Below are 24,275 nucleotides of genomic sequence, written 5' to 3' on the forward strand. Positions count from 1 at the left end.
CCTCCCAATAGAAAGTACCTTATAAATGATGATGCACATATCTGGCTTTTTACTATCTCTATTAATGCCTTGGGTTAATAGTTCAGAACATAATCCTTGTAAATATCTAAGATCTGAATACTTCATTAAAATATATATATATATATATATATATATATATATATATATATATATATATATATAAACAATAAAATAAATCAGTAGAATTTCCATTTAAGCTTATATAATATCAAGCAACTGTTGAGTGATAATAAATGTAAATGTTAATAAAATCAAAAGAAGATAAATAAAACGAAAGGAGGATAAGATCAAAGAAGGAAACTAAAATGAATTAAAATGACTGAAATAATACTAAATTAATCACAGTTAAAACAAGAATAAGAATATGAATAATAATAAATAAACAAATAAATAAATCACACCAAACCGCTCTGAACCACTCCGTTTGCATCTCCACACAGACATTTTCTCTTTAATGGTCATTTTGAGGGAAACTGAATAAATGCTATAAATAACTTCTAATGTTTTGCATGCAAAGTTTCTTTGCTTCCATAACTCTCTGGTGAGAGACACACCTCCTGTGACCAGGCCAAAAAAATGTCATGTAATTCACGAAACTCAAGCCTCCGCATTTAGCTAATGCTACACGCTAATGACTGGGCGTCAGGCTGATTTTGCGCTAGGTGTAATTTCACTGTTGCATGTGCAGAAATACAGTTAGCTGAGACTCCCAGAGCCAAATATTCACTGTGTCCGATGTTGTAAATGTGAGACTGGCACGCTAAACACTTACTGTCTGAGACTTTGGGCCCTTTGCTGAGATATTGGCGACGTTCAGGCCGTCGACGATGACGTCAAACGCAGGACTTTTCTTCACAAAGCTCTTAAAGCTCTCCAGCTCCTGTAAGAGAAAACAGAGGAGCTCATTCAGGGATTAGCGACGGCAGAGAGCCAGAGCAGCCACGGCAATCATCGCTTAGCTCAGACTATATTAAGAGATCAGACACCAGGCTGACTTTGCTGATGGTGTCATTTCAGGCGCTGAAGGTTTGTGGATGCATACAGCACTGTGCAAAAGTCAGAGACATTTATTTAATTTCCAATCAAAGCAGCTGTCGGGTACACATTACTGATTCAACAAGGAGAAAGTCAAAAACAGGAATTTCTAAAACTCTATTCTTAAAAATAGACGGTTCTTCAAGGGTTCTTTAGTAAATAAAATGATTCTATACAGAACCATGAACACTTAATGAACCCTTTGCATGATTAAAGGGTTCTTTGCATGGTGAAATGGTCCATCAGACTGATGAAGAATGTGCTGTAGACGGTTCTATATAGAACCATTTTGAAAAGGGTTCTACACACTTAAAAAAAGATGATTCTCAAAGGGTTCTTTAGTGAAGAACAATTAAACAGTTCTACATAAAGCCTTGAACACTCAAAGAACCCTTTGCATGATTAAACTTTGCATGGTGAAATTGTTCTTCAGATTGATGGAGAGTGTGTTGTCTATGGTTCTATATACCACCAAAAAGGGTTCTTCTATTGTTACAGTGTCAAGCTGGTAACAACAGAAGAACCCTTTTTAATGTTATAAAGAACCATTTGTAAAAAAGGTTCTATATAGAACACTCTACAGCACATTCTCCATCAACTCTTTCAGGACGCAAAGAACTGTTTGATCATGCAAAGGGTTCTTCGAGTCTTCATGGTTCTATATAGAACCATTTTCATTACTAAAGAATCCTTTTTAAGAGATTATACAGCACCAAAAGGGTTCTTCTATTGTTACGAACATAACTCTTTTTGGTGCTACAGAACCCTTTTCAAAAAGGTTCTATAAAGAACCATCTACAGCACTCCATCAGATTCTCCATCAATCTGAAGAACCCTTTAATCATGCAAATAGTTCTCTGAGTGTTTCTTGACTGTCCTTGAACAGACACATCAAACAAAGAAGCTGAACGATGGACTGACCACCCCAGAGTCCAGACCTCAACACCACTGAATGTGTTTGATTACTTCAGAAAATGATCAACCAGCTTCTAAGACTGAACTTTGGAGGTGTGTCTGCAGATTCTTTGAGGAACTGAAAGTGAGACTCCTGAACAGAATGGAAGCTGGAATAAAGGTAGAGAGTGACTCACTGAACACTCAGACAACTGAGATTAGATTTAGCTGCTGATCTGTGTGTCTGTCTGTTAAATATGTGTTTCCTGCTTTTCTTGCTGCGATTAAACAATGAACAGCTGCTGAAAGGGGAATTTCCACTGATTTGTCAGTAAAAGTCAAACATTTTAGGCCAAATTCTTCAACGTTCTATCTCAAAACTACTGTAAAACAATGAGTCCGTTTACATGCACTCAATAATCCGATAACTGCAGAAAATCAGATTTTGTCAGTAATCCGATCAACAGATTTACATTACTTTATGCTGCGTTTTTTTTTTTTTACATCGCACCACTTTACCTGAAAATATAAACATACATCATCTAGAAGATGAAGAATATTTAAATGCTTTATTTCATGTTTGGTTTCAGCACCGCTCCAACAGCGTTTTGCTGCATCTCGCGTCATCCACCGTCTGATCTCGCTCATGCGCTGATTGAGAAATCCGAAAGAAATCAGAGTAAGAGTTTACATGCACTAAAAAATCTGATTACTGAGCTAAAATCCAGCCTCTTTATCAGATTCCTGAATCGGATTTCTAGATCAGAGTATGGTGTTTACATGACCTTTTGAATATTCAGATAACTGCAGTAATTAGATTAGATTGAGATTAAGTGACGCTTATGAGTCCCACAACACATTTAACCCAAACTCCAGCATCACTGCTGTTTCTGATCCACTCGCACCAGCACAACACACACTAACACACCAGCACCACATCAGTATTACTGCAGTGCTGAGAATGATCCACTACCCAAATAGTACCTGCTCTGTGAGGGTCCATGGGGGTCCTGACCACTGAAGAACAGGGTAAAAGGGGGCTAACAAAGTATCAGAGAAACAGATGGACTACAGTCTGTAACTGTAGAACTACAAAGTGCACCTATATAGTAAGTGGAGCTGATAAAATGGACAATGAGCGTAGAAACAAGGAGGTGGTCAGAATGTTATGCCTGATCGGTGTATGCTGGAATATGGCTGGAGAGTGTTTTATAAATAAAAATATCAAATATTTACACATGTAGTGTTGTTTTCCCTCTAAATAAACCTCAGCTTTAATAAGATAGGCTACTTCAAACCGACAAAACATGCTCATTTATTAAAAATAATTTGAAAAGTTCAGTGTCCTCAGACTTTTGACAGGCACTGTACTGTAAAAACCAGCTGTGATTCATCATATTTCACCTTTTGTTCTGTAAAAATGTATCATAAGGCAACCGAACTCGTTTGAAAGAGTGTCTTTTCGAGGTGAGCTGGTTTCACAGCACTGAAAGGTTACATTAAGTCACTGCCTTTCACACCTAGAGAGCTCTTCAGGTATTTCCTGCATGCCTCCAGAAGTTAAAGTGAAAACTCTTTCAGGTTCAACAGACCGTGTTAAGCCTGTTACTCAGAGTCTGTTTACACAGCAGAGTGCAACACGCGTATCAGACGAGTTCTTCTGCTTTGCGCTGCCGGGCCTAGACGTGCTCTCAGCACATAATCACTGAGTTAAAGCGACAGCACTGCTAACAATGCAGCCCAGAGTGGAAATATGAAGTCCTCAGTTCAGTGTGTGCTCGAGCAAAGCGCTCAGCCGTATCAGATCTGAGAACGGAAAAACATTTAACAGTGGCCTTAACCCTTTAACCTGCAGGCTCCTCATCCTGCAAGGCTGTACAGTATATTGGTTGATAACCTCAATCGCGAGGTCAACATTCGAAATGCTGACGCAGCAGAGGTCTGCAATATGCAAATGAGCACCTAACCAATTCTGACCGACGTTCTGTGGCTGTTTCCATAAACCGAAGCATTCACATGATCCAACTAACTGCTATATTCAATATTTCATATGAATTATTCAATACCTACTAAGAATTATTCAATATCTAATAAACAAATTCAGTATCTACTAAGAATTATTAAGTATCTACTATGAACTATTCAGTAACTACTGTGATTTACTCAGTGTCTACTATACATTATTCAGAATCCACTGTGAATTATTAAGTACCTACTATGAATTGTTCAGTATCTACTATGAATTATTCAGTAGTTACTATTTTTCAGTATCTCCTATAAATTGTTCAGTATCTACTATGAATTATTCAGTACCTACTATGAATTGTTCAGTATCTACTATGAATTATTCAGTATCTACTATGAATTATTCAGTACCTACTATGAATTGTTCAGTATCTACTATGAATTATTCAGTACCTACTATGAATTGTTCAGTATCTACTATGAATTATTCAGTACCTATTATGAACTATTAAGTATCTACTATGAATTGTTCAGTATTTATTATGAATTATTCAGTAGTTACTATTTTTCAGTATCTCCTATAAATTGTTCAGTATCTACTATGAATTATTCAGTACCTACTATGAATTGTTCAGTATCTACTATGAATTATTCAGTATCTACTATGAATTATTCAGTACCTACTATGAATTGTTCAGTATCTACTATGAATTATTCAGTACCTACTATGAATTGTTCAGTATCTACTATGAATTATTCAGTACCTATTATGAACTATTAAGTATCTACTATGAATTGTTCAGTATTTATTATGAATTATTCAGTAGTTACTATTTTTCAGTATCTACTATAAATTATTCAGTATCTACTATGAATTATTCAATATCGACTCTGCATTACTCACTATCTACTATGAATTATAAAGTATAGTGGACATACTTAATAGAAGTACCTACTATAAATTGTTCAGTATCTATTATGAACTATTAAGTATCTACTATGAATTACTCAGTATCCACTGTAAATTACTCAGTATCTACTATGTTATTCAATATCTAGTATGATTTATAAAGTATAGTAGATATACTTAATAGAAGTACCTACTATAAACTGTTCAGTATCTACTATGAATTATTCAGTAATGGGGTTATGTTTCTGGACCTTGGCTAAGCTTATGTAGACCAGCATGCATGAAGATTCCCCACTGAAAGTTCAATAATCTGGTCCATGACATAATAAAAGCGCAAGATCTTGTTTTGAAACTGACCATCTGACCATTAAGTCTTGATTAAACGACTCACTGGTGTCTGCACGTGCAAAAAGACTCAGATCAGTTGCGTCTGGCTGAAAACTCAATCAGCTTTCAGAAATTTGTCCTGCAAGGAACATTTTTCAGCATAAACTTGATTCAACCCTTGATGAAGCCGGCATGCACAGTTGTGGAAGGGACATTCCCGCCTTTGTGCGGACGAACAATGAGCGTTTATTTCCTCCTTGTTCTAGATTTAGCTCATGTGCCTTCTCCAAAACGGCCTCGCTGATGAGCGCCGTATGCACAGACATAGCTGCCTTTCACACCGATAATAAGGATGTGCGCAGAGAAGCAGCACGAGAACAAGAGGCTCTCTTCAACCTCTGAGCTGTGTCTCCGTTTTCCTCCTTTGTTTTTGTTTGAATAAGACGCTGGAATGCGTCCAGGGAGCAGCTCAGCAGGCCATGCAAACGCGCAGGGGAAATTCCAGCTGGCGCAGAGCCAAAAGGCCCCACCTTCACCTGTCTGTCCGCAGGGCTTAGTCACGGAGCTGCGCAGATCACTTTATCTGCCGAGTTTCAAACGATACACGATGTACCAAACGCCTGCTGTTGTGAAACCCTTCATACCAGCCTGCATGCCATGCTGGTCTGGAGTAACAGGCCAAGTGGGGCAGAACTTCCACATGACAGAGACTTCATATTCTACTGGACTTCTCCTCTGCACAGGTCCTTCTGCACATAAACAATAAAGACACTGCCAAAACTGAGAAGAACACAGGGCACAAAAGAGAAAAAACACAACTAAATCTTTGGATTTTTGTAGCTAATGCTACAGAGCTAGCAACACAACACAAACACTTAAAAACTGGTGGACAGACTGGGAATGCTGGTGGATTGGTTTGTGGTATGTGGGATAGACTGGGAACGCTGGAGGATTGGTTTGTGGTATTTAGGATAGACTGGGAACGCTGGTGGATTGGTTTGTGGTATGTGGGATAGACTTGGAACGCTGGTAGATCGGTCAGTGGTATGTAGGATAGACTGGGAACACTGGTGAATCGGTTTGTGGTATGTAGGATAGACTGGGAACACTGGTGGACTGTTTTATGGTATGTTGGACAGACTGCAAACGCCTGCTATTGCGACACCCTTCATACCAGCCTGCATGGTCTGGAATGAAACTATACATGCCTATATATGGGAAAGCTTATTAGCATCATTTAGGATGAATTAGCATCATGCAGCATGCCCAAACAGGCCCGGTGCCAGAAGTAAATGGCGCCATGGGGGCTGGAGAGCAGCTGGGAGTCAGCTACGGAAAATACAGAGCAGGAAATAAACAGATCTGTCCAGAGTTTAGTTTCACTTTGTTTTATTGTCACGTGCAGCTACAGCATATATAAAAACAGTGGGCTCAGTGGGCCTGAGGCAGAGCCTGTGTCTAAGGCCCTGTCCCATTTCTACCCCTTGTTTTTGAGTGTCACCTTGCCTGGAAAAGGGGTAGTGGTTGAAATCTTCCCTACAAAATGGGACGACTCCTTAAGGAGTTCATCAGCAGTCAGTGATGGCTTTTACGTAAAGTTTTGCTGGACATTTCCAATAAGACAACAGGGATCCTTTTGTGGTTGTCTGCAGCAAATCAGAGAAACACTAGAAAACACAGACATCTCCAACACCTGGTGGATAGACTGGGAACACTGGTGGATTGGTTTGGTTGTATGTAGGATAGACTGGGAACGCTGGTGGATTGGTTTGGTTGTATGTAGGATAGACTGGGAACGCTGGTGGATTGGTTTGGTTGTATGTAGGATAGACTGGGAACGCTGATGGATTGGTTTGGTTGTATGTAGGATAGACTGGGAACGCTGGTGGATTGGTTTGGTTGTATGTAGGATAGACTGGGAATGCTGGTGGATTGGTTTGTAGTATGTAGCATAGGCTGGGAATGCTGGTAGATCAGTTAGTGGTATGGAGGATAGACTGGGAACACTGGTCGATTGATTTGTGGTATGTAGGATAGCCTGGGAAACATTGGTGGATCAGTTAGTGGTATGTAGGACAGCCTGAGAATGCTGGTGAACTGGTTTGTGGTACACAGGATAGACTGGAAATGCTAGTGGATCGGTTTGAAGTATGTAGGATAGACTGGGAACACTGGTGAATCGGTTTGTAGTATGTAGGATAGACTGGGAACGCTGGTGAATCGGTTAGTGGTATGTAGGATAGACTGGGAATGCTGGTGAATCGGTTAGTGGTATGTAGGATAGACTGGGAACGCTGGTGAATCGGTTAGTGGTATGTAGGATAGACTGGGAAGGCTGGTGAATCGGTTAGTGGTACGTAGGATAGATTGGGAACGCTGGTCGATTGATTTCTGGTATTTAGGATAGACTAGGAATGCTGGTGGATTGATTTGTGGTATTTAGGACAGACTGGAAACACTGGTGGATTGTTTTATGGTATGTTGGACAGATAGCAAACATGTTTTGTTGTAGTCAGCCTAGCTACACCACATGCTAGCTAGCATGCAAAACCTTTGGATTCTGTTAACATCTAATAAACCCATTTATGGTGCACACATAATGTGTTTACTTTACTGATTTGTGCGTTGATTTCTCATAAAAACCCTCTAAAAACCTCCATTTGGAGGGCCTTGTAGCCCAAACACTGCACCCTACCCCTTTATCCCAGCAAGAATTGGGACACCCTATCCCTAGAGGCAAGGGGTGAAATGTGATTGGGCCCAAATCATTACAGTTTGCCTCAAAGCCTCTAACAGACTTGCATGGTTTTTGACACAGTTTGTCACAGTCATCTATAAACATGGACAGCAACAGTAGCAGCCACCTGTAAGTCTGGGTTCTGTCCATGTTTTAGTCCATGTTTTTAGGCAACAGTGTGTCATACAGTGTTAGAAACCACTTAAGCAAGTCTGTTATTACTTAATAACCCTTATATAAATGTGTGATGAGGCGTTCAGTTTGCACGATGCTTGCTGGTGGCTATTAGCCTCGAAGTTAATGGGGGTAAAAGGCAAACCTACGTTAACTTTTTGATTGTGGGCCAAGCCATCGCTTTAATGGAAGTTCCAGTATGTGTTGCTGGAGGCTGCAGCACCACGCTCGGGTTAAGACAGTTCACGAGCGCGTGCGAGGAGCTGAGGAACACAGTGTTTTGTTTATCAAAAGCCACAAACATTCTTGGACTTTTGAGGCAAACACAGTTTCAGTTTTGCCTTCAGAGGAGATGTGGCAGAATGCCTTCCCTCGAAAATTCCCAACCGACCCCCTCCCCCCCTCCAAAAAAAGCCAAAAACGCTTCCCACCACATTTAAGAGAAACCACAACTGCACTTAACAATCTGCCTTTCATTACCGGGGCAGCAGGAATGCGTCTGATTGCAGTAACTTTGCTTCAAAAATGCAGAGAGTGAGTGTGTGCTGCACACAAAAAGGGTTCTTTAAGGGTTCTTCAGGAAAGCCAGAACAATGACAGCTTAAAGGACCATCTAAACGCTTTAATGATGCTTGTTTGCAGTTCAGAAAACGGTTCTTTTAATGCGTTCTGCTCTAATTATGCTGCAGGTGCCTCCACGAGGTGAAGATGGTCAGTTATGTTTGTGACTGCGTCGTCGTTATTATTATAGGTCTAAACCTGTTATTATAATGTATAAGAGCTTGTATAGCTGTTTGTGCGCTCCTGATCAAATTCCATGTTGTTTTTCATGTTCTAAGTTTAAATAAGTGCACATATCCTCTACAGAGACAGTCGTGTGCACATTTTAATACACAATTACTGCTTATTTTAACGTATTTAACATATTGGGGAAAAAATAAAACAAAAATTATGGCACATTTTATGTTCTATGTTTCACTTTTTCTCAATTTTGTCTGCACTTTAGTCCACATTTATAGAGAACAGTGTGTCATGCAGTGTCAGAAACCACTGAAGCAAGTCTTAACAATTCAGAGATGAGTGTGATTGTTTAGGCCTGCAGCTTGAACAATGATAGCAGTGGCTTTTAGCTTCTACTACTAGCTGGTTCTATTGACCTTGTACAGAAAAGAGTTCTATAAAGAACCATGAACACTCAAAGAACACTGTGCACGATTAGATGGTTATATATAGAACCTTTCTGAAAAGGGTTCTGCTATTGTTACGATACCAGCTTGTTACAATGGAAGAACCTTTTTTTGGTGCTGTACAGAACCCTTTTCAAAAAGGTTCTATATAGGACCATCTTCAGCACTTTCTCCATTAATCTGATTAACCATTTCATGATGTAAGAACCCTTTATTCATGCAAAGGGCTCTTTGGGTGTTCATGGTTCTAGAAAGAACCTTTAAAGAACCACCTTTTTTAAGAGTGTACACAAGAGAAGAACACTTTTTGGTGCTATGCAGAATCCTTTTCAAAAAGGTTCTATATAGAACCATCTAGAGCACTTTCTCCATTAATCCGATTAACCATTTTATGATGCAAATAACGCTTTAATCATGCAAAGGGTTCTTAGAGTGTTCATGGTTCTAGGAAGAAACCTCGAAGAACCATTTTTTTAAGCGTGTACACAACAGAAGAACTCTTATGGTTGCTATACAGATCTCTTTTCAAAAAGGTTCTATATAGAACCATGTACAACACATTTGCCATCAATCCGAAGGGTTCTTTGAGTGTTCATGGTTCTAGAAAGAACCCTCAAAGAACTAACCCTAATCCTGACCCTTTTCAAAAGGTTCTATATAGAACCATATACAACACATTCTCCACCAATCTGAAGAACTCTTTCACCATGCTTTGGTTCTTTGAGTTTTCACTGTGTTTTATAGAACTTTCTTTACTAAAGAACCCTTGAAGAACCACCTTTTTTTAAGAGTTAAAGCTCCAACATCAAAACTGAAGCAGCAGACCCGTCTGATCGACTACATTCAGGCTAAAGGGGAAAACTGGATAAGCTGTTTGATTTTCAGCCAAACTATCGCTTTAAGGGAAGTTCCAGTGTTTGTAGCGTGAGGCTGCAGCAGCGCGCTCGGGTTAGGACAGTTCACCAGTGTGTGTGGAACCGATCTGCACAATGTGCACCATGTTCTGTTGATTTTCGAGGTTAATAGTAAGTGAAAGTGCACATTTTATTTTTTCAGTATGTTAAACTCAGCAAATAAACAGACATTGTGCTCTAAAGTGGCTCGTTCAGTGTGTTCCCTGTAGAGGATGTGCTAAATCATTTTCAGGGTCTTTGCACTGGGCAAATGTATGGAGCTGCCAGGGGCCCCCATGAGCCAGGGGCCCCATAAGGACACAAAATAGATATACTGTATGCTCAGTAGGCTGTACATAATGCTGGCGTTAATAGGCCTCATTCTCCAGTATCTCCCTAAAGCCAGACAGACACTGCGCAATTTAGAAATCTTGTTCTTTGGTGACTCACACTGTACGTCTGAATCGCCCATCGTGTTCGGCCAAAGCCTGTGGTCACTGGTGCCACAAATGTGGACCTTTCCGCCTCCGTGCAGGAGCGGTGGTTGTGACTGTGTGCAGTTTTGTGTGCAACTTTGATGAATTGGTTCGTAAGGCGGCTCAGACTGAGAGACAAGCGACCGAAATTTCTGATGTCAGAAATCCATCCGATCGTCTGACTGGTCAGTCACAGCTCGTTTGGGCAGCTGATTGGGCATCATTTTCCCCCTCACACTGCGTGGCAAACGACAGCCGGTGAAGCTGAAATTCGGCCCGATCGTGAAATTCAGTCGGTTCCAACCAAATCGGGCTAAAATCAACAGTGTACGCCTGGCTTACGTCTGTTCTTAAATGTGTTCTTGATAAAGGTCCTAAGAAAAAGTCTCCGTCAGATTCATGACGTGTTCTTAAAGCGCAGAACTGTTCTCTCCCTAGTGCTCTTGAGTGTTCTTACCTAAGAACAAACCCCACATAAGTGAATGAGGTAACCCCATTACAGGTCACTAATTAATTACATCAAACTGTAATATGTAATGGGATTATATTACTTATTACTTTGTGGAAAAAGTACCCATTACTTCTGTGACCAAGCATATTTATCTGTCTGTAAAGTGAGAAAATATCACTTAATGAAAGTTAAAAATGTCTAAAAATAAGTTAAATAATCTTATAATGTTCTCCCATTCTCAAAATGAGAAATATCATCTAAACAACTAGATTTAGGATGATTTTACTTGCCAGGACATTTTGTGCAGTGGAGACCCTGCTGAAAAGCCATTAAAAGGTTCTGCTGGGTCCTGGTGGTATCCAATAGTCAGTAATGGTATTGAGTTTTCCTGTTGGGTTGATATCACAGTGTAAAGGGCTCTAATGGTTTAACAGGTGTTCTGATTCCAGATGCATTTGATGGCTTCCTAATAGGATCTAAAGGCCTCTGATGGTAAAACCACCAGGTTTTAGTCCTAAAGGTTTTAAAGGTCTTTTTTCAGCTGCATCTTAAATTTTATAGTGTGCATTAGGAGACTCACATTCCTGTTGTGTATCTGCGGCCTCAGATTCACTAAGTCCATCCCTGCTTACTTTCACTTAGAAAATCAACAGAACACGTAATACAATCGGGTGCATATATGACTGTATATGGTTCATTAAAATGGTTTTCTATTGTACCAAATAGACTTTTGCTGCTGTTACGTCTCAAAAATTACCCAGAACTTTTGTTCAAAGCGAGTACGTGTGTGACTGAAGGTGAAGGGTGTGTGTGTCCGTTAGTAAGAGGGTGTAAAGTGAGTGTGTATGCGTGCAGGGGTGAGGGGCGGGGGGGTTGGGGAGGACATTCTGGGGAATTCCTCTCTGGTCTGAGTGGATGAAGTGACTGTTGATAAGTTTTAAAGTGAAAGTTTGAAGTGAAAGAAAAAAAACAAAGTTACAAAATTTTCCCTCCTCACCCCAAAATGCACACTTGGAACCACTGTTTTCACCATTATTAAACCAATTCGACTGCAGATCAGTGCATAAAACAGGCCTGTTTGTAATATTTAAACCCACACTGTACATCTTGGTAATACTGAATAGGAAAACACATTAATATGGCAAGTGAATCCACATTTTTGAACAGCAGTGTAGTTGTTTAGTCAAGACGTTTGGTTCTTAAGCCCCATCATTTAACATGGTGCTAACTGCACGCCTAAATCGCCACACACTGCAATCTACAACTGTGTAATATTATCTATAAAAATGGACAAACAGACACAATTGAAACACTGAGCTGGCCACTCCCAGATAGCAGCATATATATATATATATCGGTCCGCTGGCCTGATAAGGTCGGCACCACAGAGACTGTTTGCCACTGTTTGTCCCCCTTCTGACCACCCAGATTACTGGCCTGCATACAAGCTCTAACTAGTTTTAAATCTTCTCAAACAGATTTTGAATGCACAGAGACTTTTATTTTTGAAAAATAAACTAAGACAAATATTACAGATAACTTGGAGAAAAAAATAATGACTAGGCCTGACATAAAATGATGCAAAGAATAATAAAAGAGAAAAATGAAGGGAAAATGAGTGAACCGGACTAGCTTTATGCTAATGTGCATTAGTCCATGTTTATAGGTAACGGTGAGTCACACAGCGTCAGAAACCCCAGAATCAAGTCTGTTAGAGATACTGAACCACCTGACACGGTTTCAGGCAGTGGTGGTTTAGGCCTGCTGTTAGCACCATGCTAATTAGCATGCTAATAAGCTTACATTACTTGTTAGCTACACTCCAGTGCTAAAACTAAAGAAACAAACTTTGTTATTTATTAAGTTACTACATTGTTGTAATATTAAGTTTTTTTTTGTTAACTTTTACTACTATGATTATTATTACTTTTATAGCATGTGTTATGTTTTTACTATCTAACTTCTCAATCTCTGATTTGTGTTTTCTGTAATGAGGGTCTCTCTCAGTGTATTCAGAGGTGAAATAAAGGTTGATAGACTTTCTGTCGGTCCATTCATTATGAAATTTTAACACAGTGTAAAACAGATTCACCTTAATAAACAGCCTTTTTTTTTAAGACAGTCATGCAACCCTATAAAGGAAAGTTAAGGTGCACCACTGCCAAAAAATCAGTTTGCACACATCTTTTCTGCTGAACGCACTATGAATTTCTTTTGAAATGAAAGCATGTCGTCGGTGTTGGAACAAAACCTCACACCTCCAAAAAAGGTAACTTCACAGGAGAAGGGAAAACATTCTTAATTTGTAATGAAAGTCAGTGGAACCATCATTTTTTCCAAGTACAAAGCTTTGCTCACTGGTATCACTATACTTTATTTAGTATGATTTTTCTTTATTAATTTGTCTTATATGCCTTCTATTTCTTTCTTTATTTATTTTAGTTACTATGTTGTCGCAATATTAATGATGTATTGATTTTCTTTTTATTTTTTTATTATTAAATTTCACTACTTTGACTATCATTACTGTTTTAGCACTTGACATGTTTTTACTATCCAAGTTCTCAATCTCTGTTTCCTGTATTGGCTCGGCTACACTGTAAATGAGGGTTTAAATAAAGGTTGATAATTTTTGGTCCATTCTTTATGAAATTTTAGCGTAGTGTGAATAGTAAGTGGAAATTTCCAACTATGCAAAAAGGAAAAAAAAAGACAAAAAAATGGAGAGACAGGTTTTTTGCACAACAGCAACAATATACAAGATAAAGGCCGGCCTCATGACTCTTCCTCCTATCTGTGTGCACCTTATTTCTCCTGTTTATCTCAGATTGTGTGTGTTTTTGTTTAGACCATAACATATTAGCTTTGCAAAGTTCTACTTATTTTGTCAGGTACATCTTTGAGATTTTGCGACCAAAATTAAAAATAGATATATTTTGCCGGCTCCAACTCGCCAGTTCCCTAGAATATTTGTTACAGATCCTCTCTGCCCTGCAGCTGTGCTGTAGCACTGGACTCAATACTGAGAGCTTCATCTACAGAACAGGCTGCAGACGCGTTAGAGGAGTTCTTAAGCCCTCAGGGCTGAAAGGGTGAAGGAGCTAATCTGAACACTGAAACATTAACACTTTGTCTTCAACTCTTTCTGGAACAACAGCTGTGCGCAGTGTGTGTGTGTGTTTAAGAGTTCTGGGTGGTTTTGTTGGTGCAGATGGCCGTGCAGGATTTGTTGTCATGGAGAGGTTAAAGCTCAATGGGAACAGAAAGGCTGGGGATTCCCCGCCCGAGTCAGGAGGTCACGTGTATGTGTGTGTGTTGTGTGCGTGTGGGTGTGACTGTACAGAACACCTTCATTATAACCTTTAAGCCGTATAAACATGGAAAAAACACACCGAATGACAGCAGGAAGAATCACCAGCATAACGCAAAGCAAAAACACCAAAGTTTAATACAACAAAATACGTATACATACATAGACATATACTTATTTTGTTCATTTAAAACAACCTGCAAATGCATAGTTACTTTATATTTGTTTAACTCAAAATATGAAGTAAATTTGCATAATAATCTGCAAACTGACACCGCTACAGATGCTGTGAATACGAAATAAGCAATTTGCCAGGGGTGCCCAAACTTTTGCAGAGATGCTCACAAGTCAAATCAGACAAGTTTCAGTTGAGTCCTGAGTATCCAGGGAACTCAGCTCAGTATTGTTATTAGCTGGCGGCGTGGCGCTGCACGAAACCAAACCTGCTGAACACCAACACAGCCTCAGATAACGAGCACGTCATTACAGAAACACCTTCAGACTTCAGACTTCAGTCAGACAGACAGAACTGAAGAGCTAAAGGAGGCAAAACAACTCCGAATGGTTGTTTAGGCTGGAGTTTATTAGTGCAACAACTAGCCGTCCATGTATGCGCATGTGTGTATGTATATATCGTCACTGTAGGGTGAAAACCTGGCATTTCTGTTTTTGTTGTTATTAATGGTCCAAAATTGCTGGCGAAAAAATCTGATTACATTGATTTCCATTACAAATGAATGTATAGTATAGTTACCATGTTGATGATACAACGTTTTGCTCTGTACACACAGACACACGTTTTACACACACACATATATATATATACACATTAATTTCTCGGCCCGGATTTGCCCTGACTTAAGATTTAATCATCAAATCAAATTTTTTATATAATCAAAACAACCCAGCTGCAGTTTGATTGATATTACCTGGAATGCTGAATAAAAAAAAAACATGATTTATGAAAATTCAGGTGTGCAGTGATGGTGAATATATTTTGTGTGTGTGTGTGTGTATTTATGCATACACACGAGTTCATTATTTGCAAAAACATACATCTACATTTTAATGAATTTTCATAAATCAAGGCACAAGGCAGCATTTGTTTTTACTCGTTGAGCAGATAAAGCCGTGCTAAGAACCTATTGTAGATTAATGAATGAATTGCTGCCCCTCAACATCCACCTGGACTAATCTAGACCCTTTGCCATCACTGCACACCTGAATTTCCATAAATCATGTTTTTTATTGTGCAATCCAGGTAATGTCAATCAAACTGCAGTTGGGTTGTTTGGTTTATGTGACACGTTTGATTTGATGATTAAATCTCGAGTCAGAGTTGATTCGTGAGTCATTTAAGGGAGAATCCAAGTTTCTTTCTTATTAGTTTTACCCCTTTTTTATTTTTCCTTTCCTTCCTATTTCTTAACATTTGAATTCTGTGATTCATCAATGAGAAAAGTTTTTGGAGGAGGTAGTTACAACCTCTATCTATCTATCTATACATCTATCTTATTACTTTTATCCTTTTATTTATTCATTTCTTCCTATTTAATAACATTTGAATTCTATGACTCATTGAAACATTTTTAGAGGAGGTAGTTAGGTCTCTTATTTTTCTCTTTTTCTCATTCTTTCTTTTTTCCTCTTTTTCATTCTTTATGCAGAGCTTTTAAAGGTGTACTGTGGCACTTTAGGTCCTTCCGGAGTCGAATTAATGCTAATGGTACTAAACCGTTCTTCAGCAAAGCGCTGTAGTTCATTAACAATAGGCTGTGGTTGCCAGGCAACATCACACGCCAGAGTAATACAGGATTTATTCGATATATGTGGTGATGTGTGTATACTGAGTATCTTGCTACGGCTCTGAATGTGCTCAGCCAATCAGCTTTTAGATTTGGAAGTGTCCATTTTATAATACATAACATTCTGATGCACGATAGCGAGAAACGGCACAGCGTGTTCCCGTTCGGTGGAGCTCATATAGACATAGGGTGCAGGTCAGGATGTTCTGGGGTGTGTTTTCTGTGCGCCCTGAATACGGAGCTCGTGTGAAGGTTATGTATTATAACCACAGGCATTTACTCAGCTGAACAAATCGCATGTGTCTCTGCACGCCGTGCCGTGTCAACAGAAAGCCTCGTACAGTGTGACTCACTTTTAACCGCAATTAAAACGCAGTCAAATGCCTTTCACACTAATTACTGATATTTTGAGAGTCATGTGACTCAATAAAGAAGCTTCCAGCTAAAATATGCACTCAGCTTTACAGTATAACACTGCCTGGCTTTGAATCAAACAAAAATATGTTTCCACATGTCTTTCCTGATGAATGCACAGAGAATTTACTTGGAAGTAAAAGCAAATTAAAGACAAAAACGGGCCTCGTGACACTCTCTCTATGTATCTTTTTGCCTTTTTGTTTGTAAATGTGCTGTTATTTTATGTAGAACATGGTATTTTGGCGTTGGCATTGTGGTATTTTATTATTTTGATCATTATTACACCCAATTTCAGCCATTTTCCAAAATTCCCCCTTAATTCAGTGTGTGAGGTGTAATCAGAGAGATTCAGTGTGGTTTGGTGTGAAGTGGTTCAGATGTCTTTACAGTGGTGGTGATAGGAACCAGGGGTCGCCATGACTACAACACAAATATAGACATTTTATTTACTATCCAGAACCACCAGTGAACCTACACGAGTCTTCTGGAATGTTGATGATGGAAAATAGTGGAAAATCTGAAATAATAAGTTTTCTTTGGGGACTATTTTGCCTCACAGCGCCCTGCATATTATATATCCCTCCACCATGAATGGAGTTTAAGGCCAAAATCTTCTCAAAACTATCATTAAACAGTGTCTCAGTCATCAGGCAGTGAATTTATAACCATTTCATGTAGGAACTTTCTGTGAGGGAGCTTTTAGAGGTGGACGTCTGGTTCCTATCACCACCACTGTGAACAGTTCTGACTCGGTAAGTTTCTCTAGAACAGAGCGTTTCACACCAAACCACTCTGAATGACTTATTCTTTTAAAAATCAGTGGAATTCCCAAATAACAGATTAGTAAGTGGACCTTTAAGTTATGAAGCATTGAGATGAGCAAATACAGCCACTGAGGTTTCTGGAAAACAGCATGGCTCGAGTTGAGCAACGTTAAGATCATGACTGGCTGATCTATCACGACTGCTGATCAAGTTGGATGATTTAACTGTCAGAAACCACACCGTTTGTGGCTTTGAGGTGCACAAGAGTAATCCTGTTAGTCTCGTAGTCTTTGTTTTCTTTGGCATGTTTTCTTTTAATGTGAATTCCACAATCATATCAGTCTGAATATGTTGCATAGCTTCAGAACATTCAGCAGCCTTTGTTTTTACTTGCTGACCAGATAAAGCTGCACTTTAGTCCATCTGTTTCTCTGCATACTTTGTTGCCCTGTTCTTCAGTGGTCAGGACCCCCATGGACCCTCACAGAGCAGGTACTATTTGGGTGGTGGATCATTCTCAGCACTGCAGTAACACTGACGTGGTGGTGGTGTGTTAGTGTGTGTTGTGCTGGTAAGAGTGGATCAGACACAGCAGTGCTGCTGGAGTTTAAACACTGTGTCCACTCACTGTCCACTCTATTAGACACTCCTACCTTGTCGGTCCACCTTGTAGATGTAAAGTCAGAGACGATAGCTCATCTGCTGCTGCACAGTTTGTGTTGGTCATCCTCTAGTCCTTCATCAGTGGTCACAGGACGCTGCCCACAGGACGCTGTTGGATATTTTTGGTTCTCAGTCCAGCAGCGACACTGGAGGTGTTTAAAAACTCCAACAGCACTGCTGTGTCTGATCCACTCACACCAGCACAACACACACTAACACACTGCCACCACATCAGTGTCACTGCAGTGCTGGAAATAACCCACTACCCAAATAATACCTGCTCTGTGAGGGTCCATGGGGGTCCTGACCACTGAAGAACAGGGTAACGAAGTATACAAAGAAACAGATGGACTACAGTCTGTAACTGTAGAACTACAGAGTGCATGTGTATCTGCACTCTGTGTTGTTGTGTGTTTGGGGCCTGAAGAACCACAATGCATTCCAACGTATACAAGTTACACTGAGGAATGATAATAAAGGCCATGTGACTTGAAAACCAAGCAAGTCCAGTCCGCCTGAAAATCTCAGTGCAACCCAGACCAGCAGGACCTACAGGACATCTTTATCTTTACTGTACTTCATGCTTATCATGCATCCTTACCAAAAACAGAAAGAGCTGCTTCCTCTTTCCTCAGGCTGAACCCAACCGGCCTGCTGTTCCCGCACTCAGCGTACAAACCCTCTCAAAGAAAAACCAGTTCAGCAAGAAAATCCCACGAAAGACACTGAATAAACAGGCAGGAAAGAACGAGTAAAGCCCCAGATTTACCCTCTGACAGTCTCTCAGCACTGCAGAGGGCACACTGTCTTAATGCTGGGCACTTTATGCAATTTTTCTCTCTGCACTGTTAGAAATAAAGGTTCTGTTCAAGTACATTTTTAGTTCTTGAAGGTACAAACAGTGTAAATGTTCCCTCAAAGCTCCAACAGTGGTTTTAAGGTCTGATTGTGAATCTTAAATAAGTTTTTCCAGGTGAAAAGTTCGTATTTGTACCTTTTCATAACCGAATGTTTTAAAACAGAACAGTAAAATAAAAGCCTGGAGACGAGACGGGGTGTGTGGAGTCAGTACAGCTTAGAACATATCATTTCAGTGGATTATGGTTCAGTTATGTTCCCTGACTAAAGGTACTGAGATGAAGCCTTGAGGGTTCCACCCCAGTGACAGCAGGGGAACTGACCCAGAGACAGTTTAGTATCTTTATTTCTGAGAGTGTATTTTCTGTTGTTTTATGCTACAGTTTTATTTACATACTCTAGGAAGCACCTTGAGCTGCAAAAAGTGCTATTATTATTATTATTAATTCCTCATTCTTGTAGTTTCGCTTTTAGTTTTAAAATAAATTAATTACATCACTATTTTTGCTCTTAAGCCTTTACCACAAGCGGTTATTCAAGGTTTCTTTAGTCAACACAGTTATGCATAGAACCATGACAACTCAAAGAGCCATCTGAATGCATAAATGGTTCTCTGCATGGTTAAACTGCTCTACTGTATGATAGAGGGTATAGCCCCAAAAAAGAGTTCCACTACTAGGGTTCTATGACTGGTAACAATAGCAGAACCTTTTTTGGTGCTAAAAAGAGTCATTTTTAAAAGGAGTTCTTTTAAAGAACCACACATAATGAATTCTCTATCATAGAGAACAATTTAACCATTCAAAGAACCATTTATGCATTCAGATTGTTCTTTAAATTGTCATGGTTCTATGCATAACCATGTTGACTAAATAACCACTTGTGATAAAGGTTTAAGAGCAAAAATAATGATGTAATTCATTTAATTTATAAAAGCTAAACTACAAGAACAAGGAATATATAACAATAACAACAACAATAATAATAATAATAATAATAATAATAATAATAATACTCTATATTGTGACTTTTGTATATAAAAATGCAGCTCAAATGCCTCAAAATGCATGTAAATAAAACAGTCTTAAAGGAAATCGGTCAGAAAACAGAAAGATGAAAGTATAAAATGGCTCTGCTTTGAAATAATTTGCTTTCTAAAATGGTAAAACTGCAAAAAATACATGATTGTCAAGTGAAAACATCTTATATTCTAGATGATGCATCAAATATTTCTCAATGTTTTTATTGCTATAGGTCATTATAAAATTTTTAATTATTTCTAGATATTTAAAATGTTTTAAGCAATTTCACTGCACGAAATTGTCTTATAACTTTGCATGTTTCAAGACATAATGCAGCTTTCAAACAAGCAAAACTATCTTCCGATAGAAAAAAGACACTTTCTGTAGATAAAATGACTAAACAAGTCAATTTACTCTCAAAATAAACTAGTAATACTGACGAGATCTGAGATGACTTCACTTGCAAATGCTGCATTTTTTGCATTGAACTTTAACTTTTTCATAAAGATTAAACTCATAATGGAATAAACTGGCTGTGAGCTGGTAAACTGTCATTTGGAGAGTGTGTGAGGCGTGCAGTGTTTGGGGGCGTTCTCAGTGTCCTGCGCTGGTTTCACTTCATGAAGAGCTGCAGCCGTGTTGGTGGTGTTGGTGGGGTGTAGAGTCCGCGCGGGCTGCAGGGACTTTCCATGGTCACTCATGTGAGAGGCTTTTGAGGGCTGAAATGTGAAACCCCTTTGTGTGCGCTCCGCTTTGTGACTGCAAACGGCCCAAACGCTGCCATATATGCACATCACGAGGGCCCCGTCATCCACGTTGCCAAATTCGGGATTATTTATAGCTTTAAAAAATAAACAGAATGGAAGTTATGCATGAAAACGCACGGTGGAAAACCAAATCCCTGTGCATTTCCACTGCACCAGAATATAAACCTCACTATTTCTGCCACTGGCTGGAATTTGAGTGCACAGTGATTATGCTGCACTGAATATGTGCTATAAACTGGGCTGCACGTTTGCAGACATGCTGGAAGAGCGCGTGCTGGAAAGCCCCTGCCTCATATCTAAATGCGGCAGCAGGCAGCTCCTCTGCAGGGCCGCCTGCTATTTACATCTACAGACTCTATGTCCTCAAACATCATCTAAATCAGGAGCATGCTGAATTTTAAGAGTCCAGACACGTAGGTCCTGGATGCATCATCCAGGCTAATTCTAGACAGCTAAACAACCCCCAAAGCATGCGGCTGACGTCTGACGCTAGTCTGGAAAAAACAATCACATTTAGAGTTCAGGTTTAATATTGTGGCATGCATGCTGCAGGAGGAGTCTTTATAAGGTCTGCAGTGTGATGAGAAAGCCAAATATAATACACACAACATGCCTGTTTTGACTGCTCAGCTTTCTGCATGTTGTTTATAGCAAAAAATAAATAAAAATGTCCAATGAGCTGCAGTGGGTGGACTGTTCATTTTTTCTGTCGTCCAGAAAGAACCTCCATCCACTTCATAAGTAAACAATGTGTTTGTATGGACACTTGCGCCATCTAGTGGTGCAGGCTGTAAATGCCACAAGGCCTGCGGAGCAGATCAGGCCCACGACACAATCCTGTCTGCAAAAGTTGAACCTGTTTAACACGGTGCTGCACCAGAGTTCCCCAATTTCACACCAGTCATATCACCAAATGCACCAGCTGCATTTCAGCTGCAGTTCAACCAACATTTACACTTAACATCAGCTCAGCAGCTCAGAAACTCAGCCCAAGTCTAAATGAACTTGCAGCAAAGAAAGGACACCGTCTAGTTCAAGCAAACAGGTAGACCGAGCACCTGGGGACATTTAAATTTAGAATATTTCAAGTGTCCATGTAATATTTCCAAGTCTACTACAAGTGTCCATATTTTACTGTTGGAGTTTTTGCGTATTTTGAACAAACTATGACCAATTCGGGTTACAGAACAACATTCATTAAAAATGAAATAAAAACCTTTTTTCCTCTGGTTCACGGATTTGTTAAGATTTTTTAATATGGCTAGAGATGCACCGATACCACTTTCCCCTTCTGATACCTTTTAGTATCGGCCGATACCGAGAACCGATACCAATACTAACTCTGTCTGACCTGACTCACATATAAGTCCTGATATTTATACAGTTACTTTTTAAAAATATTTTATTACAGTAAAATCGATGTTCTGCATCAACAATAAAACACTCAGCTTGGCTAGATGGCATTTACTTGTTGGACTATATTTATTACATGAAAGAAAACTTTTTTTGTTTATTTACTGTATGTATTTAGCATTTACCATGTATATAATTAGTAATAAGAACCATTTTTAACAACTTAAGTGAATGTAAATATCTTTATTGTGTAAAACAGTTAAAAACAGAGCTGATCAGTAAACAGATAAACCTGTGATGTTTACACATCAGCACACAGCAGCTTCTCTGGCTCGAAAACGGAGCTGAATGTTGTTTTATATCCAAATTTCTCGAGTCGTTTGTCTCAGATGTGCGTCTTGTTCAGTCGCGCTGCATCTCTGAGCGTCAGTTCAGTAAATAACACTGTCGTTCTCGACTTTCAGTGTATTTTCTAGCTTAGTTGAAGTGACGGGCCGCGAGACTGACTGACGGAGAGGCACCGCAGGCAGGGCTAGGGGACGCACAGGCCCAGCTAGCGGGCTGCTGTGCTAAAGGCTAAACTAAGGCTAAATGCTATCACTACGCTGAAAGTCCGGCAGTTCTTTCCGCTCTCTCAGTAACATTAACTCGGACTGTGAGTGACCACACAGCGGCAGATGAGTGATACTGTAAGAAGCAGCTCAGCTGTTCAGGTGAGCAGCTTCGTAAGCGCGTTATTAACACCGAAAACTGCCGATATAGATTCTGCCATGAGTTCTGCTGCATGTCAGAAACTGCCTCGTGGTTTCCTCATTTATATCTATATCTTCATCACCGATGCTGATACTGCATTTAAGTGCCAGTATCGTCACCGAAACCGATACAGTATCGGTATCGGGGCAACACTAAATATGGCTACTTTAGTGCTTGACACCCTTGCTGTAAATGCAAGTCATGCAAAAGAAGAGTGTAGTATAGAGGACCAGATTTGCCAAATTGAAAAATAAATGGCTCTGTAAATTAATCTGTAAATAAAAAAAACTAAATAAAGTAAATATTGCTTATTGTGATTGTAATTCTACACATATTTCCTTTTTCTAGAGTTATATTTCTCAATTTATTTATTTCTGTATTATTTATTTTGTTTTATTAATGCCATTTTATGTATATTTTCCATATCTATATTTTTAACAATTGTTTGCTTCATTCATTGATTCATGTATTAATTATTTTTTTCGTTAATTCTTTTATCATGATAATGAGGGGGCGTGTTTTTCACGGTCAGGCTTAGCAAACAAGCCCATGAGGAGAAGAGCTGATTAAATTGTTCTTTCACTCCATAAACAGCTGAAATGCCACGGACAGAGAGACCTGCCGATAAATAACTCTCGCTTCTGCAGGCCGTGTGAGAAAGGCGTCCAAATGTCTGAATTTTGCAGTAAAAGGCGCTGAACCACCTCCTCCGAAGCTCTGACACTACGGGTTCAACCTCTGAATCAGCAGAGGCAGCAAATGAACCAAACTGTCCCCACAGCCTCCAACGGAAGAGTCAATAATCCGGACCTGCATTTTCAGCAAGATCAGCCGAGACTCTCGGATCTGCTGCCTGTAAGAAGCCGTTACTGTACTGTCTTGTCCTTAGTTACCGCTGAGAGAGCAAGATTGTTTAACCATGAATCTGACATCGATCAACCAATAGGAATATTAAGACGCTGTGACATCACTGACAGCCCCTTTATTAGCATAAGGACAAGGAAATACAGAAATAAATAAATAGAGAAATAAATAAATACAGAAATGAATAGTTATGGAAATAAATAGAAAAACAGAAAAAAATGTTGAGAGAAATAAATAAAAAAAAAATACAAAAATTAGTGAGAAGGGGAAATTACTAAATAGACATAAATAAATGCAGACAAGATTTTATTTATTAATATATTAATTGTTATGTATATTTATTTTTAGATGTATCATCATAGTTCTTTGCTATTCTACTTCATATATTAATTTACAAGTCATTTATTTTTAATTTTATTTATTTTTCATTTTGGCAAATCTGGTCCTCCATACTGCAGACCTCTCAAAGGATATGCAATATGGCAAAACACAATACTTGGCATTTTCACAATATTTATAGCTTGATATTTTGTTTGATTAAGGTTTGATAAGTTGGATTAGATGCACCAGCAGCGCCACCAAAAGTAGCAAGTAAGTGCAGAGCTGAACGATACTGCTGAAAGATAATA

The 24,275-nt window shown here is 39.2% G+C and overlaps 1 protein-coding gene across 1 annotated transcript in view; it reads right to left on the bottom strand.

Moving 5' to 3' along the window:
- LOC118823765 (protein only RNase P catalytic subunit) overlaps positions 1 to 24,275 on the bottom strand; it is a 61,569-nt gene that overhangs the window by 22,769 nt on the left and 14,525 nt on the right. Inside the window, exon 5 of the mRNA XM_036593562.1 lies at positions 794 to 901. Coding sequence (XP_036449455.1) covers positions 794 to 901 — 108 coding nt within the window. The remainder of the gene's footprint in view (positions 1 to 793; positions 902 to 24,275) is intronic.

Source organism: Colossoma macropomum, unplaced genomic scaffold, assembly GCF_904425465.1.
Source record: "Colossoma macropomum unplaced genomic scaffold, Colossoma_macropomum, whole genome shotgun sequence".
Classification (NCBI taxonomy): Eukaryota; Metazoa; Chordata; class Actinopteri; order Characiformes; family Serrasalmidae; genus Colossoma; species Colossoma macropomum.